General features: G+C 41.5%; 2 protein-coding genes across 3 annotated transcripts in view; one reads left to right on the top strand and one right to left on the bottom strand.

Annotated features, from left to right (window-relative positions):
• Window positions 1-874: 874 nt before the first annotated feature.
• On the top strand, window positions 875-7,092 carry LRIT2 (leucine rich repeat, Ig-like and transmembrane domains 2). The gene is made up of 3 exons (XM_075610466.1): window positions 875-1,032; window positions 3,051-3,832; window positions 4,822-7,092. Exons 1-3 carry the CDS (start codon window positions 923-925, stop codon window positions 5,640-5,642), a joined length of 1,713 nt encoding a protein of 570 aa, XP_075466581.1. The 5' UTR covers window positions 875-922; the 3' UTR covers window positions 5,643-7,092.
• Window positions 7,093-11,384: 4,292 nt separating this feature from the next.
• CDHR1 (cadherin related family member 1) overlaps window positions 11,385-15,439 on the bottom strand; it is a 46,321-nt gene continuing 42,266 nt past the window's right edge. For both annotated transcript variants that reach the window (XM_075610464.1, XM_075610463.1), the window contains one exon: window positions 11,385-15,284. In XM_075610464.1, coding sequence (XP_075466579.1) covers window positions 14,730-15,284 — 555 coding nt within the window. In that variant the 3' untranslated portion in view covers window positions 11,385-14,729. The remainder of the gene's footprint in view (window positions 15,285-15,439) is intronic.

Raw genomic sequence — 15,439 nt, 5'->3', positions numbered from 1 at the left:
ACTAGCAACTTTCCACACCAGGTCGCATCTAATGTGTTATTGGTGTAGCCATGCCATCTAAGGCTACTAGTCTGCTTCCCTCCTGGCAATAAGCCCTGGTACAATCAGGCTGCCAGTAGTTGATATGGGGTTTTCACCCTCCTTGGTGCTGCACTTGAGTGACAGCAGGAGGCGGTGACATCAGGCCTGGGCATGACCAATCATGAGCCAGACCTGGAGCCCTCTTCCTGGTTGTACTTAAGGGCAGTGCCACCCCAAATTCGTTAGTGTCTTCCCCCACTTGAGGAAGGCAGGTCACACAATGGAGAGGCTGAGTATTGGGCCTTCTCCAGTCCTCTTCCCTCCGGGGGAGAGTGAGTGTGGACCATACCTCTGCCTCTGCTAGGGAGGCAGGGAAGATCTAGGACATCTGCAAGTGCCCTTGGCCTGTAGTGATGGTCCAGGGACCATCCTTCAGTGGTAGCTGAGAAGTACTGCATCGGGTAGAACCCTGCCTTGTTACTGTGCTGTACAGAAGAGATAATAAACCGTTCCTGTTGTTATACCTCCTGCCTGGTGCATGACCTTACTGAGGGGAGAGGTAATAGTTCTACCATGGGAGATCACCTTCAGTTCCCTGGAGCCTACGGCAGATGGAGGCGCTGCACTGCTAAAGAGACATGTAGGGTATGAACCCCAGAAGCCTAGTCCTGTGTCCCCACTACCACCAGCGGACGACTCAGCCCTCCTGTTGCCAGCAGGTATATGCACCATACACAGTGGTAATGGTCAAATCTCCCAGTGGGTGGGGGAAACACCGTTACATTGGCTTCAACAACCTTTAGTACTGCGTCAAGGAGGATTACTGCTAATAGGATTTGCTATTTGGAAGCTGTTTGCATGTCTTGCAGAATATAGGAACTGCATTCACCAAAAGAGGAGTATGGATGTCTCTGGGCACCTTCTTCTGTTGGTCCTTCTCTTCATCAAGCTTGGCCTGGTCTATTCATCTTGTGTGACAGGGTGCTCATGCTCAAATGATACTTTTGGGAGGTATGTAGCATTTCTTAGTAGTGGGTTTATAGTATGTAGATGGAGGAATGTGTTACCACTGCTGTTGATTTACTAATTACTTTAAATGGGAACATTTTCAGTAAAATGCTTGACCCATTTGGTTGTATGTGATTACATTCCTTCTTATCTCCTATTCTCTGTGGTTTCAATAACTTGTTATCTTTTAATTCTTTACAATTTATCGCTCCGTTACTTATGGAATGCACTTTTAATTGGCACACCTATAACCACATCTTTTTTTTTAAAATCCTTATTTAAGGCCACTCTATTTATATACTATGAAATTATTGAGCAAAGTTTTGGTTTCATTGACTAAGTGTGGTTATTAGTTGAAATAACCAGTGTTCGACAAACCTATACATTTGCTCGCCCCGGGCGAGTGGATTTAACCCCCGGGCGAGTAAATATTGGCCCAAGCAGCACACGTTTGGTACTTGGTGGCGAGTAGATGTTTTTTTGTGGCGAGTAGATTTTTTGGTGATTTGTCAACCACTGGAAATAACCATCTATTTCTGATTAGTAAAGATATTGATAACACAAAATACCATACCATTTATTAGCTTATGTCAGTCAAAAAAATAGTAATGCTGCAGTATATCTATTAATTATGTGGGATTTATTGAAGGATTATGCTATGGTTAATTTAGTAAGCAACTCAGGACTGTAAGTCGTAGGGGAAACTCTACTGTGATCCAAGCACAATTAATAATAACAATTACTGAGCATTCTGCCTCCCTGCTTAGATTCATTTATCCCCACTGATGTTACCCATATGTGCGTTGTTGTTATTTTCCCTTATGAGAAATGTCACTTGGCACACTGGTACCCTATGGGAAACTCAGTGATATTAGGGATGCTAAGAATGTCATTGGCTGACATTAATACAGATGAACATGTGACAACATTTCTATTTATAAGAATGAAAAATATAAATGCTACTAAAACGTATATGATATTTTTCATTTCAAGCCATTAGGAAGGGCTTCTTATTTTGCTTACCGATATTCAAGTTGATTTGATTTCTAGTTTTAGCGTTTGCTAAACATCTTTTCAACCTAATTAATTTTAGCTCATGCAGTTTTATGTCTATCCTTTAAAACTTCTATTAGCTGCCAGGTTTTAGTCTCGTTATTTTGTAAACAGAAATGTCACATTGTCAATTGCTCATTATTCCCATTTTAATTTAATGTGAATAATACTGGTTAATTATTCAATGTTTACTGCACATTGGAGCCAATGTTTCAATGCACAGAAAGTCTTGTTTTTGGCTTCAAAATGGTGTCATCCATTCCAAACGTAATGCTGCATTTTCTCACATATATCGCAGATTGTTAAGCAAAAAAGTTAATATCACCCGAGACCTGGCAGATTTATTTTACGCAGCTTGAAAAGCGATGTGACGCACAGAGACGCACAATTGGAAGCATCTCATTATAATCTGTGCATGTAACGCCTCCATAACTCCTTCATTTGACACTCCCCAAAACACAAGCTGACACATTGACGCAAAAAGGCGCAACACAATAATAACACCATTTACCCCCAAAATGGCCTTAGTACGTAAGAGCCGCTGTATTTAGAATGTTGACATGATCACTAACAGTATCTAAGAATTTATCTTGTAGATATGTTTAAGGGCAAGACGTGTGCTTGAGAAATCATTAAAGAAAAGTTGTAAAAATTGGAAGAGACAAATAATACGCAAAGCCTTATAGTAGCCACAGGAGAGTCCAAAAGTTTATTTGTTTCATATAAACTTTTATTGACTTAGTACTTTACCATGGTTAGTTGGATGGATAGGTTAGGTCTACATTTGAAAGCAATTACATCTACATTGATTAATAAATCAGTGTTAAAATGGTAGGGAAGGTGTTAAGTACAGTCATATAACATTCCACTTAGTGGATCCACTGCTAAGCTAAATGCAGTCACTGCTTCTAATGAAATGGGGCAGTTAATTGTATTCCTTTTATCCCATTGTATTTCCTTCTTTACAGGAGTCTGCTGTGCATGTCCTCATCTCTCAAAAGAATACCGGAAAACATCCCGTCAGACATCCGCAAGGTTAGAATAGAAAAATGCCACCTGACCGAATTGTCTCGAGGGTCATTTAAAGGTGTCCATGCCTTGGAATATCTATGGCTCAATTTTAACAACATCACAGTAATGCACCTGAAAAGTCTGGAATATGTCAAGGTTCTAAAAGAGTTAAGACTACAGGGAAACAAACTGCGTTCAGTACCATGGACAGCATTTCAAGACACCCCCACTTTGAAAATCTTGGATCTGAAGCACAACAGGTTGGATGTCCTTCCAGAGCATGCGTTAAAGTTTCTTGCGAACCTGACCTACTTAGATTTATCCTTCAATCAGCTTACCATCATCTCCAAAGAAGTGTTCTCGAACTGGCCTCTATACCAAAGAGCACATGGGTCAGAAGGAAGACTGGAAACTCTTCCCAATGTAGTGCTGGCTTTACATGATAATCCATGGATGTGTGACTGTCGTCTGAGGGGCTTTGTCCATTTTGTCAAATCCGTCAGTCCACCAATTATACTTATGAATTCCTATTTAATCTGTTCTAGCCCAGACTCAAAAGCAGGCAAGTTCTTTCATGAGGTGGAGCCAAATATCTGCATGAAACCAATGACCTCCATAGTGGTTTCCAACCTTACTGTTCAGGTGGGGCTGAATGCTACATTGGAGTGTCTGGTCAAAGCAAGCCCTCTACCTTCAATATGGTGGACCTACGGACTAAAAATCATAAAAGCATTTAATGGTGAGTTACAGTAATCTGTTATGTTTTCCAGAAAGAAGTAATTACAGAGGGAGCAAAATCTCTCCTATCAAACCCCTCACTGAGAACCACAAGCCACAGCAGGTTTTAGGAATAACCAATGCACTTGCATGCAGGTGAATGCACCTATTTATACATATGAATAGAATGTTGTGTGGTTGTTTACTCTGAAACCTGGTCTGGCTCAGGGACCTCAAGAAAAGGTTTGGGAACAGTTGCACTAAACCATGGTTACTCCTAAACCTGGCTATTTGGTATTCAGCTAAATGGATTAAGCATATGCTATTAGCTACTGTGGTCTAGTGCATAAGTATTAGTGTCTGTTATCACTCACTGTAACTCTGTAAAATTGAGTGAGAAGTACTTGGGAACTCGGAGGTGAATTTAACATGATGTTGGTGGGGGTCTGATGAAGTCCCAATAAAGAACAGATTACAGCCTAGTCATTGTGTGGTCAAATTTGATTTATCATTCAACAAGTATAGGAAGCATCTGTTCTCTGCTATTTCAGCTTAGATAGTAGACTGGTTCTTTGAGGAAAGGTAAAGAACTATTGTTATAAACTGTGCATGTCTTTAATAGCACAAATATTTACAAGACAAAATGATCATTTTCAGTACTGTTACCTCCAGGAAGTTTAGACTGAATGCACACAGTAATTCCATAGTCATTCAAATTTGTGGGTTAACTCTCACAATTTAAATTGATATTAGGGAAAATTCTAGCTCAAGTAATCCCAATTTAATCAGGAAAAACTCTAGCTGTAATTCTTTCAAGCAGACAATATGTTAACCTACTTGGATTTTTTTTTACAAACATCCAGAAGTGTTAGGTACACAGACACATTTGGAATTGGTAATAGAGTGGCACACATAGTATGCCCCATTTCATACCTCACTAAAATCCTACTTGATATTAATATATATATTTAAAATGTATGTTGAAATGTATCTGCTTTTTTCCCCCCCTAGTGTCAACCACTCCTATTGATGAGGAAATGATAAGGTCAGAATTGGTGATCCCCATAGTATATGTTGCAGATGCGGGAATATACAACTGTATAGCCACAAACTTCTTGGGAAACTCGTCCAGTGCAATAACTCTTAATGTTCAGTCTTCCAAACTGGGAGCTTCCTCCACATCCTTTTCCTCTTCTTTTCCTCCCTCGTCATCATCAGAAGAGAATGTCTTCATAGATGTGAGGATTTCCAAGCAGACGGTTTATGGAATTGCCTTGGAATGGTTTGCAGTGACGCAGAACCCAGGGGAAACATGGTACACTATCTATTTTGGCAGATATGAGGACACCAAGAAGGAAGTAATTTACATTGGCCCTGGCATTTACACCTACTCTGTGAATGATTTGTTACCAGCCACAAAATATGAAGTGTGTATCACGTTGAAGAACCAGCCTCCCAGGAAGGGCCAATGCATTGTGTTCATGACAGGAAGTGACATCAGTGAAATGGAACAAAGGGAGAAGCTCATCCATATCATTGTAATTGTGTGTGCCATGGTGCTGGCAGTGCCTGCTGGGATGTATGCATGCACCACCAAGACTAGATTTAACTGCTTGGAGAAGTGTTCGAGCGTGTGCCCACGGAAGCGGAAGGCCCAGAAGAGCCTGAAGAAGGATGCCACCAAGGAGAGCACCTTTGACAGCTTGCAGGCTAACAGTGATGAGGTCCTTTGTCACCGTGAAGGCAGTGAGGAGAATCGGAGACGGAGGTGTTCAGAAGACAAGCTCAACAAACAGAAATCCGACCACAAAAACCCAGCAGAACTTTATTAACATAAACAAATTCGAATAGGATATATTTTTGATCAAAGTTTAAGTCCCCCAAATGATGCTGAATATACAAGACAAACACTTGCATCACTTTCCAAATTCACAACCCTCTGCAAGAGCTTTAATACTTTCATAAATGATATAGCACTAACAGTGCATAATGCCCTGTACATGGTAGGACTGTACAGGTACAAATGAATCCCTTTGGTATAGTCGCTTGCAACAAATCATAAAGAAACATGCCTAAAAACAGAGATTCACACTTTCGAGACCATTTTTGAACGAAGAGGCTGCCCCTTATCTGTAATTTACCTTAAACGGAAGCACTGAATATATATATATATTATATATACATATACACTGTATATATCATTTTAGTGCAGATACTCTAAAATAGTTATACATTAGTGGCCGTATAATACTTTTTTTATATCAAATTAAGACGCAAAACAAATCAAACAAACAGTCATCATATCTTGCTATCAGATTGATGTATTTTCACCAAATTTGGTACATTTGTTGTCCAGGCAAACTCGGAGGAAACTCAACCAGCCGACTGTGATATGGATTTGACAGAAATTAGGTGAAAAAGTGATACAAGTGGATAAACATATTATTGTGAGTTTTCGATGGAATGTGGGACTTGCCAGGTAGAAGTGCCTTTGGGTATTTTGTCAGTTTTTTAATATAGTTTTTGAGAAATTTTAGGTTTTTGATTTAATTATCTCTATTGGGTTTTCCATGGGTGATAATAATTCTATAAAATAAGCTGACAAAACCAACCAATCAGAATAGTCCTCCCTATATCTCATAACTCTAGCAAGACCTACCTATAGTGTCTCGCTTAGTTACCAATCAAATTAGTCTATACAGTTAGAAACTAGGGACCAGGACGAAGAAAGTAGGGAGGGATGGGTGGAGATCTCCAGGATCATAACACCTACCACTTATACCTCCAGGCTAATCCCCAAGGCTCTGTATACAGACACAGAAAGAGATACACAGCTCTGCATACTGTAGATACAGCATACACACACAGCCCTGTATACATACACACAGCTCTGCAGAGGGCCGCCAACACAAATCTTGGGGCCCAGGACAAATTAAAAGAACAGCTTCTCCACCCCCAAAAATAGAGGGGGTGGGAGAAGGGGGGGAGATGAAAGAGAGAGGAGAGGGGATGGGGAAGAGAGGAGAGAGGGGGGAAGAGGGGAAAAGAAGAGGAAAGTGAGGGGAGGCAGAGAAAGGCAAGAACGGGAGAGGGGGCGAGAAGGTGAGAAAGGAAAGAGAGGGAGAAGATGAGCGGGTGGGGGAGAGATAGAGTGGGGAGAGAGAGGGAAGGAGGGAAAGAGAGGGAGAAAGAAAAGGGGGAAAGAGGGGGTTGAGGGGAGGAAAGAAAAACAAACGGATTGGAGGGGAAGGAGAGAGAGGAGGTGAGGAGAGGAAGGAAAGAGTGAGGGGGATTGAGGAGGAGAGAGGGAGGGAAGGAGAGGGAGGGAAGGGGAAAGAGAGGGAAGAGGATGGAAGGGTAGAGAAGGAATGAAGGGAGAACGAGAGAGGGATTGAGGGGTGGAAGAAGAGAGAGGGGCGGAGTGAGCCTACCTGCTGCCTTTGAGAATTGAGGGGGCCTCTAGAGGCCTGTGAAGACCTCCACATACACCCTCTAGCAGCCCCTCTCTGGGGATCTGGCCACATGTTAGGTTTGCCGGCAGGGGGCCTGGGCCCCTTTATTCACCGGGCCAGGAAAGGAGTCCTAGCTGTTGCCCCCCTGTTGGCGGTCCTGGCTCTCCATATATACATACACGCACAGTTCTGCACATACTGTATAGACACACACAGCTCTATACTGTATACAGACAGATACATACAGCTCTGCATATAGACACAGAATACACACAGCTATTTATACAGACAGATACACACAGCTCTGCATATATAGATACAGAGCTCTGTATATAGACACACACATCTGTATATAGACACAAAATACACACAGCTCTTTATACAGACAGAAAGATACACACAGCTCTGCACATGGAGCCAAATAAAATGAATATGTGGTACCCTTGTATCATTACGTGCGAGATTTGGTGTGAAGTTTTCTAGCCAATCGTGACACATTTGGGTTGGAAATTAGGCAGAAAAGCATATAAATAGGCACATAGCAGCTTTTTAAATGTCTGACTTTCTAACACTTTCATGGATGTGAAAACATGTATTAAATAGAAATATTATGATTAGCACGCCAATGAGTGCGTAGTATAATGTAGTTTGCAAATAAAAGTGTTTTTAAATAAAATATACAAAGTAAAGGAAATTCACTAGAGAAACTTTGTTAAAGCAAAATTATTGGTGATATAGGAAATTATCAAAAGGCTCGATATTCACATTTATAAACCTGTGACCCATAATTCGGCATCATTGATGACATCATACATTTGATCTAATGGCATAAACTATAATTAAGCAAAATAGGAAGAAAAAAACCATAAAACAAATAGAAAAGGAATGACGGGTTATTGGTAATGGTCCGGGAACAGGTTTTAATAGCTTGATTTCTCACACATAACATTCTTCCAGCTTTTTAATGTTAATTCTATATTTGGATGTACAATACAATATTCCACTTGATCACTTCCATGCAATGCTGTGTCTTCCTCTTCATACCAACGTGTTTGGGTGTATCTGCTGGTGTGTAATATATATATTTCTTTCAGGAAGCAATCATTATTACATTCATGTGGAGATTTGTGAGAACTTTTTAATTTACTTTTTGCAATGATATTTGTACATATTTTCTTATAAACAAATAAATAGCAGCTATTTGGTTCTATAGCGTGTGTTCTTTTTATCTAGTATGAACTAAGTATGTGTGCAGGCTATGATACCTTCCATCAGACCAACATGAAAGACATTTAAGAGCTTTTCTGTTCTTCTAATACGACATGTTACATTATTCTTTTGGGGTGTCATGTCTAGTAGTAATAGAATTGTGTGATCATGTACTAAGTGGCAAAATTACTAGAGATGGGCGAGTTTGGTGGGCAAAATCCGAGCCCCCCTGAACCTCAGTAGTTAAGAATCACCCCCCAGCTCCCACACCCAAGGCAGAAATGAGGGAACACATCGTTTTTTTACTTCAGACTCTGAGGAAATACGCTGCCTGCATTTCCTCCCCACTCCTCCCTGGCGTCTTATCTCCCCCTCCTCATCACTAGCTTCTCCTACCCAGCAATCTAACTCCTAGATCCCCATCTCCCCCACCAGGCCCGCAAGCTGTGTCCCTTAAAACGATGAGCTCTGCCCTTCAAGTTCCAACCAGCAGTTGGGGTGTTTTTTAGTTTTTCTCCTACCCAATTGGAACTGATTGACTGGTACATACTGGTAAAGAGGAGAAAGGGCCGGTGGTGGTAAAGTAATAATACAATCAATACCCAGGTAACCAAAGCCAAATGGAAATGGTCTGGAACTGATAAACTGAGACAGGTGACATGTCCCTAATTATACTGTCCTATACAAGACTAGAAATATCATATAATAATTAAATTATAATTCATTCAATATGTTGTTCTCTCTCTCTCTCTCTGCACCACCATCTCTACCCCGCTCTTTGCTTTGTCCCAGCCTCCGTGCCAACCTCTGCCCACACTGCCCCCAACCTCTGCCCACACTGCCCTAATACATTTCTACTGAGAAATGCATACAGCATCCATTTCAAAGAGATCAAACCCCACGTGTTTTAGTATGAAACATTACTGTAAAGTGGAGATGTGCACAGCTTACGCCCAAGTTTGCAGACCATGTAAAAGTTGCTCTTTTTTATTCTTGAACAAGTGGGATGTGTCACAGCACATTCTAAATGAATGAGCCTAACTCCCACCCAGCCTGAAGAAGGTGTCTTTGCTGAATGGAGGAGGGAAACAGGGAGAGAGAGAAACAGATATGCAGAAACAGAGATACAGAAACAGACAGAGAGGCAGAGATAGATAGAGGGCCTGAGAGAGAGAGACAGAGAGGCAGAGACGCAGAGGGCCAGATAGACAGAATCAGAGACAGACACAGAGGGCCAGAGAGACAAAGAGACAGCAAGATAGAGACAGCTAGAGAGAGAGAGAGACAGAGACAGAGACAGATACGGAGAGGCAGAGAGACGGAGAGGCAGAGACAGGGGCCAGAGAGACAGTGAGAGAGAGACAGTGAGAGAGAGAGAGGCAGAGAGAGACAGAGGGCAGAGGGCCAGAGAGACAGAGAGACAGAGAGGCAGAGAGAGGCAGAGAGAGGCAGAGGGTCAGAGAGACAGAGAGAGAGAGAGAAAGAGAGAGAAAGAGAGAGAAAGAGAGAGACAGAGGGCGAGAGAGAGAGAGAGAGAGACCGACCGAGGGGCAGAGAGAGGCAGAGGCAGAGAGACATCTCTAACTATAAATCCAGACAGATTAATCCCTTTCTTTTGATGTTAGTTGAATTTTTTTTATATACTGAATTTTTTTTATATACTGTATTCTCTATGTATATGATGTCTGTGCCATTTTTAATAGTAATACACATGAAGTAAACTGCATCTAAATTATTTAAAAAAAAGGACCTTACAGTAATCGAATGACAATATGTACACCCGGGACCTTTAAAAACTGAGAATTATGTGCACTCAATAATTAACTATAATTAGGGCGCTTTTTTCCCCCTTTGTCCTGAGGGTTAATAAGATAACACATTATTAGCTATCTTACATTACAATTCTTAGCTAGAAAAATATTGAAATCAGATGCTTTGTAATTTCACAATATTTATTAAGTTTTATTGATTAAAAAAAACACATTCTTAAATACATGACAGCTTATTTCATTGGGAAGAGAAAATTGGACCAATTTATTTGATATATTTGTCTTATTTTCTTGTACTTAATGTAATCTCACTCTTTCAGCTGTGTATTTGCAAACACTAGAAAAGCTGCTTATTACATGGCCATGCACGTGTGCTCTTGTAACACTGAAGATTATAAAGTGTGTGTGTAATTCAGGTTAACGAGTTCGATTTTCTCTATATGATAAACTCCAGTAATACCCCTAACAACATATAAAATACTGTAAATCAACACTGGGAAGCCCTGAAAGGCAAATTTCTCATTTGTAGCATTGAACAGGTCAGTAAGTAACAATATGTAACATTGCTGTCTCTTTCCTTTTTGGGGATGTCCTGCACTCCAGACGTGTGCTGAACCACTGCATAAACACTGTACTTCCAACAGACAAGCATAAAGCGCTTTCAAATTGAAAGGTGCTATAAATACAAGCTATTATTATTATTATTATTATTTATAAAGCCAGATAACAATTAAAATAGCTAATATCTCCTGGTCTATAATACCATGTAAAATACGAAAGTTGCATAATTATTCCAAATATCTTGAAAACACACATTCATTTTATTATTTAAAGTTTAGGAAAAAAAGAGAACAAAAGGGGGATACCATGAAGATGAGGGGTGGCCAACTCCAGTCCTTAAGGGCCACCAACAGGCCAGGTTTTCAGGATATCCCTGCTTCAGCACAGCTCTTTGACTGAGCCCCTGATTGCTCCAGTTTTTTGGTATTTAAACCCAAAATATCAGAGCAAGGAAGGAGAGAGAGAGAGAGAGAGAGAGAGAGAGAGAGAGAGAGAGAGAGAGAGAGAGAGAGAGAGAGAGAGAGAGAGAGAGAGAGAGAGAGAGAGAGAGAGAGAGAGAGAGAGAGAGAGAGAGAGAGAGAGAGAGAGAGAGAGAGAGAGAGAGAGAGAGAGAGAGAGAGAGAGAGAGAGAGAGAGATAGGCACAATGGTTAATGAAGCTAATGAAACAGAAAAGGTGTGACAGTTATGGCACCAGATGTACCAGAGTCAAAATCCTATTGATTTCAGTGGGATTTGTTTAATTGAGGCTTATGGTACATATTTTTCAAACCATAACTGCACCACTTGTACCTTGATATATATCCCCCATAGACTCTTTGATACAGTACAGTATATCCCATTACAATATTGCACCAATACAATCCTCTCCTAACTCTTAGGAGCAGACGTACTAAGCGCCGCAAAGGGTATTTTTGACTAAAAATCTTGAATTTAGTTGCGCCCGCTTGCGCCTATTTACTAACCGTATTTTTGCCTGTGTGCTCCTTACGCGTCAAAAATGGTTTGCGTGGAATATTTTGTCGCACAGAAACGCGTTTGGTGCACTAAAAAAAGCAAGTATCTGTGTGCCAAAATAGCGTAGAATATATGTCAAAATCATCTGCCAAGTTGATCCTGGAATTAACCCTAGAAAGTCTTGCTATTGCAGAATGAAACTGCTATGTATCAACCAAAAATGGTTTTCATGCAGCACAGGTGTTTGTGTAAAAATGTACTGTATTTCAAACAACAAGCTATGCATGTATGAGCTCTCATAACGACCTTCACATAATAATAATAATAATTATTATCCTATGTATGAACTCTCATAACGACCTTCACACGTACAGAGGACAATTTTAGCAAGGTTTGAATTTTTTTTAGCATTCAACATATTTGTCTATCCCTTTTGTAGCTAAAAACCCTCTCCCACTTAAATCCTTGCACTTACTGCCCCACACCTCTGGAATGCCCTTCCCCTCAATATCCGACTAGCACCCTCTCTATCCACCTTTAAGATCCATCTTAAAACCCACCTCCTTAACAAAGCATATGGGTAGTTCTGTTGGCCGATACTATACATCTCATATGCATTTATTGTGACCCCTGCAGACGCAGTTACCATAATACCCTCCCTATTGTCTCTGTAAGTTCTCCCTACTTATCACATAGATTGTAAGCTCTTTGGGGCAGGGACTCCTATTCCTAATGTTATGTTTAAGTCTGAAGCGCTTATTCCTATAATGTCCCGTGTTACTGCTGTACATGGTGCTATGTACATGGATGGCTCTATATAATTAAAGATATACTGTACATATATACATAACCTAATGTTTAATGACTGCCGTTCAAGTTCGAAAGCACAAAAAATGATCTTTCCGAATGTGGTCAGCATACATGGCAAAAGCAAATAATAATAATAGTATTGATCATAATGAAATGTGGTGCAAGGAAAGAGAAGAGTCCTCACTTATATTTCCATGTGAGAGTAAAAAGAGAGAAGAGAATTCAACTTTAAGGCTGGGGCCATAGTGGGGGGGGAGCTGTGCTGAACAGCGGGGGAGCTGTGCTGAACAGCGCTGACGCTGAGGCTCGCCTGCTGAAGCTGTGCGATTTCATGTACATGCAAGTGAGCCAGCGGGCGCGATCGGTAGGCGGGGGGGAGGTGGTGGGAGGTGGGGTAGTGACATCGCTGGGCCAATCGCCCACGACGCACTGACGTCAACGTCACGGCGCCGACGTCACGGCGCCATGACGTTGACGCTGCTTCGCGCTGATTGGATGTTTTCAGCCGACAGCGCACTGAAAAACAGCTTGGCTGTTGGCTGAAAAATCCAACTCCTCAGCACGCCTGCGGATGCTCGTGTGAGCTCCCTCTAAAGACATCCTCATTGAGGATGCAGGGGCTCAGCGCGGAGCGTTCGCACGGCTCAGCACGGCTTGTCCTTCTGTGGACGCAGCCTAACACTGCGTTTCTATTCTATACAAAAGAAAGAAGAATTTTGTTTTGCAGTAAAGAGCTGAAGGAGGCTCAGCGAGGAAAGACACAGACTCTCTAAACAAGGACACAGAGTGGGAAGCAGGGGAGCCTGGTTCAATTCCCCGTGTCAGCTCCTTGTGACCATGGACAAGTCACTTTCTGTCCCTGTGCCTCAGGCACCAGAAACATAGATTGTAAGCTCACCTGGGCAGGGACTGTGCCTGAAACATTACCAATGTGCTGCGTACCGGGCGCTATACTTTAATTATGAAGCGCTTTAAGTCCCATTGGGAGAAAAGCGCTACAGTATATGAAATAAAGTTGTTATTAATAGTATCTCCTGTTGTGCAGGAAAGCAAGTAGCTGTTTAGGGGCCAGTCCCGGGGCTTCTGCATCTATGTTTCATTGCAATTCAAGTTCAGAATTTGGCTTGGTCTATGATGAATGAGAAGAACATTATTTATTATTTCCCAGAACAATCTATACGTGAGGAATATTTCCCTCACATGTAAGGGACTTGTGCTACTTTTGTGTCCTGGAAGTGCTCTCAATGGGAGAAAAAGTAGAACCGTAGTGAGGTCACTGAACCCAAAACAAATCCAGTCAACTACTTGTAACCGTAAGCAAGTCGCTTTATCTCCCTGTGGTAAGGAACGTGTTTGCCCCCACTTCTTACAGTGCAATGCCATATAAGAATAACATGTTATTGCTATTATACCATTGCTGGAATATGGGATTGTGAGCCAGCAGGGTTTATATTCCAAGCTGATTTTGTGAATATTATGTAGCCTGTCAGTGACATAAAGTAAGTGTGTGTGTTCTTTAACTGACTGCTTTGGTTGCAATCAAAACAGACAGTGTGATCATTCTTTGTGTAATGCATAGCCTTTCCTCATCTAATTTATAAGGAAAGCTGCATATTGGACAAAGTACAGTAATAATGTCTCCAATCGCAGTATTCTATGTACAGTTTGGTCCCCGTCTCATGCATGTTAGACACTGTAAGAAAGTACAGTCAAAACACAGCACCATCTCCACACAACACAGCAGCTCTCCTTATACTGTCATAATATTCTACAGTACACAACTAAGTCACCAGAGGAGAACAACCTGATGTTATCTTTATGGGAAATGGGTGTCCAAGTAGCAGGCAAAAAATAATAATGCTAAGTTTACATAATGTGTGTGATAGTACACATGTTTATATTACATTTAATATATTGTGCATGTTTGCAAGGGAAAACTTGAAACGGATGTTCTTAAGTGGACCAGATACAGGTATGTTATAAAATGTCACACTCTGTGCTTCTAAAAATATTTACATTTCATGAACTACGATTGATAAAGTTGCTCAACTGTGGCCCCTGCATCCTTCGGAGAAAGTGAATTCATGCAGAATCTTGGTGTAACTTATTGAACTGCTGTGTTCCACATGAAGGACTTTTCACCCCACTCTACATTGGATGAACTAGTAGAAAGACGTTGAGCTTCCTGCCTTCTTTTTCTCCAACATCTGTTTGAGTTCAGACACCAGGGCGGCGCTGGCACTGGGAACCTTCTCCTTCATCTGCTCATCTATGATCCTAGGAGTCAATGACCCTGAAACCGTTGTCAGGCGCCACTCTGCCTTACCAACCCTTGGCATTAGACTTGGAGGTGGAGGAGGGGTGGGGGCATTAGGTGGAAGTGGGGTAACCTGGATGTTGTTGTTGCCATTTTCATTCTCAAGATTGGCTTCCATCTCCTGTATGGTAAATTTATCGGCAGATCCATTGGATCTCTTGAACTTCAACCACTCTGTCCTGGCAGTTCTGGGAGGGTGGTCCGTTCGTCTTCTCTTAATGATCCTCCTCAGTGGCATAACCTTATTGGACTTTTTATTGCGCCAAAACATGGCAGTGGAGATGAAGACTGTAATGACCACCATAATTGCCATGACACCCGCTAGGACTCCTAGGGCTTTCATGGGATTATCTTTACTTTGCATCAAAAAGGCAGCCATAGGCCCTTTGTGAAGAAGAGTCTGTAAAAGAGTACAAAGAGAACACGTGACACAGATTCCTCCGACCTGTACTGTATGTCTGCCATTCTATTTGCCTGAAACATGGAAACCTGGGAGCACACCATATTTGTCTCCCTGTTGATCTAACGCATGGACAGCCAACTCCAGTCCTCAAG

Source organism: Ascaphus truei, chromosome 8 (genome assembly GCF_040206685.1).
Source record: "Ascaphus truei isolate aAscTru1 chromosome 8, aAscTru1.hap1, whole genome shotgun sequence".
Lineage (NCBI taxonomy): Eukaryota > Metazoa > Chordata > Amphibia > Anura > Ascaphidae > Ascaphus > Ascaphus truei.
Note: the sequence above shows the minus strand (reverse complement) of the source record. Positions and strands in the feature narration are given on the sequence as shown.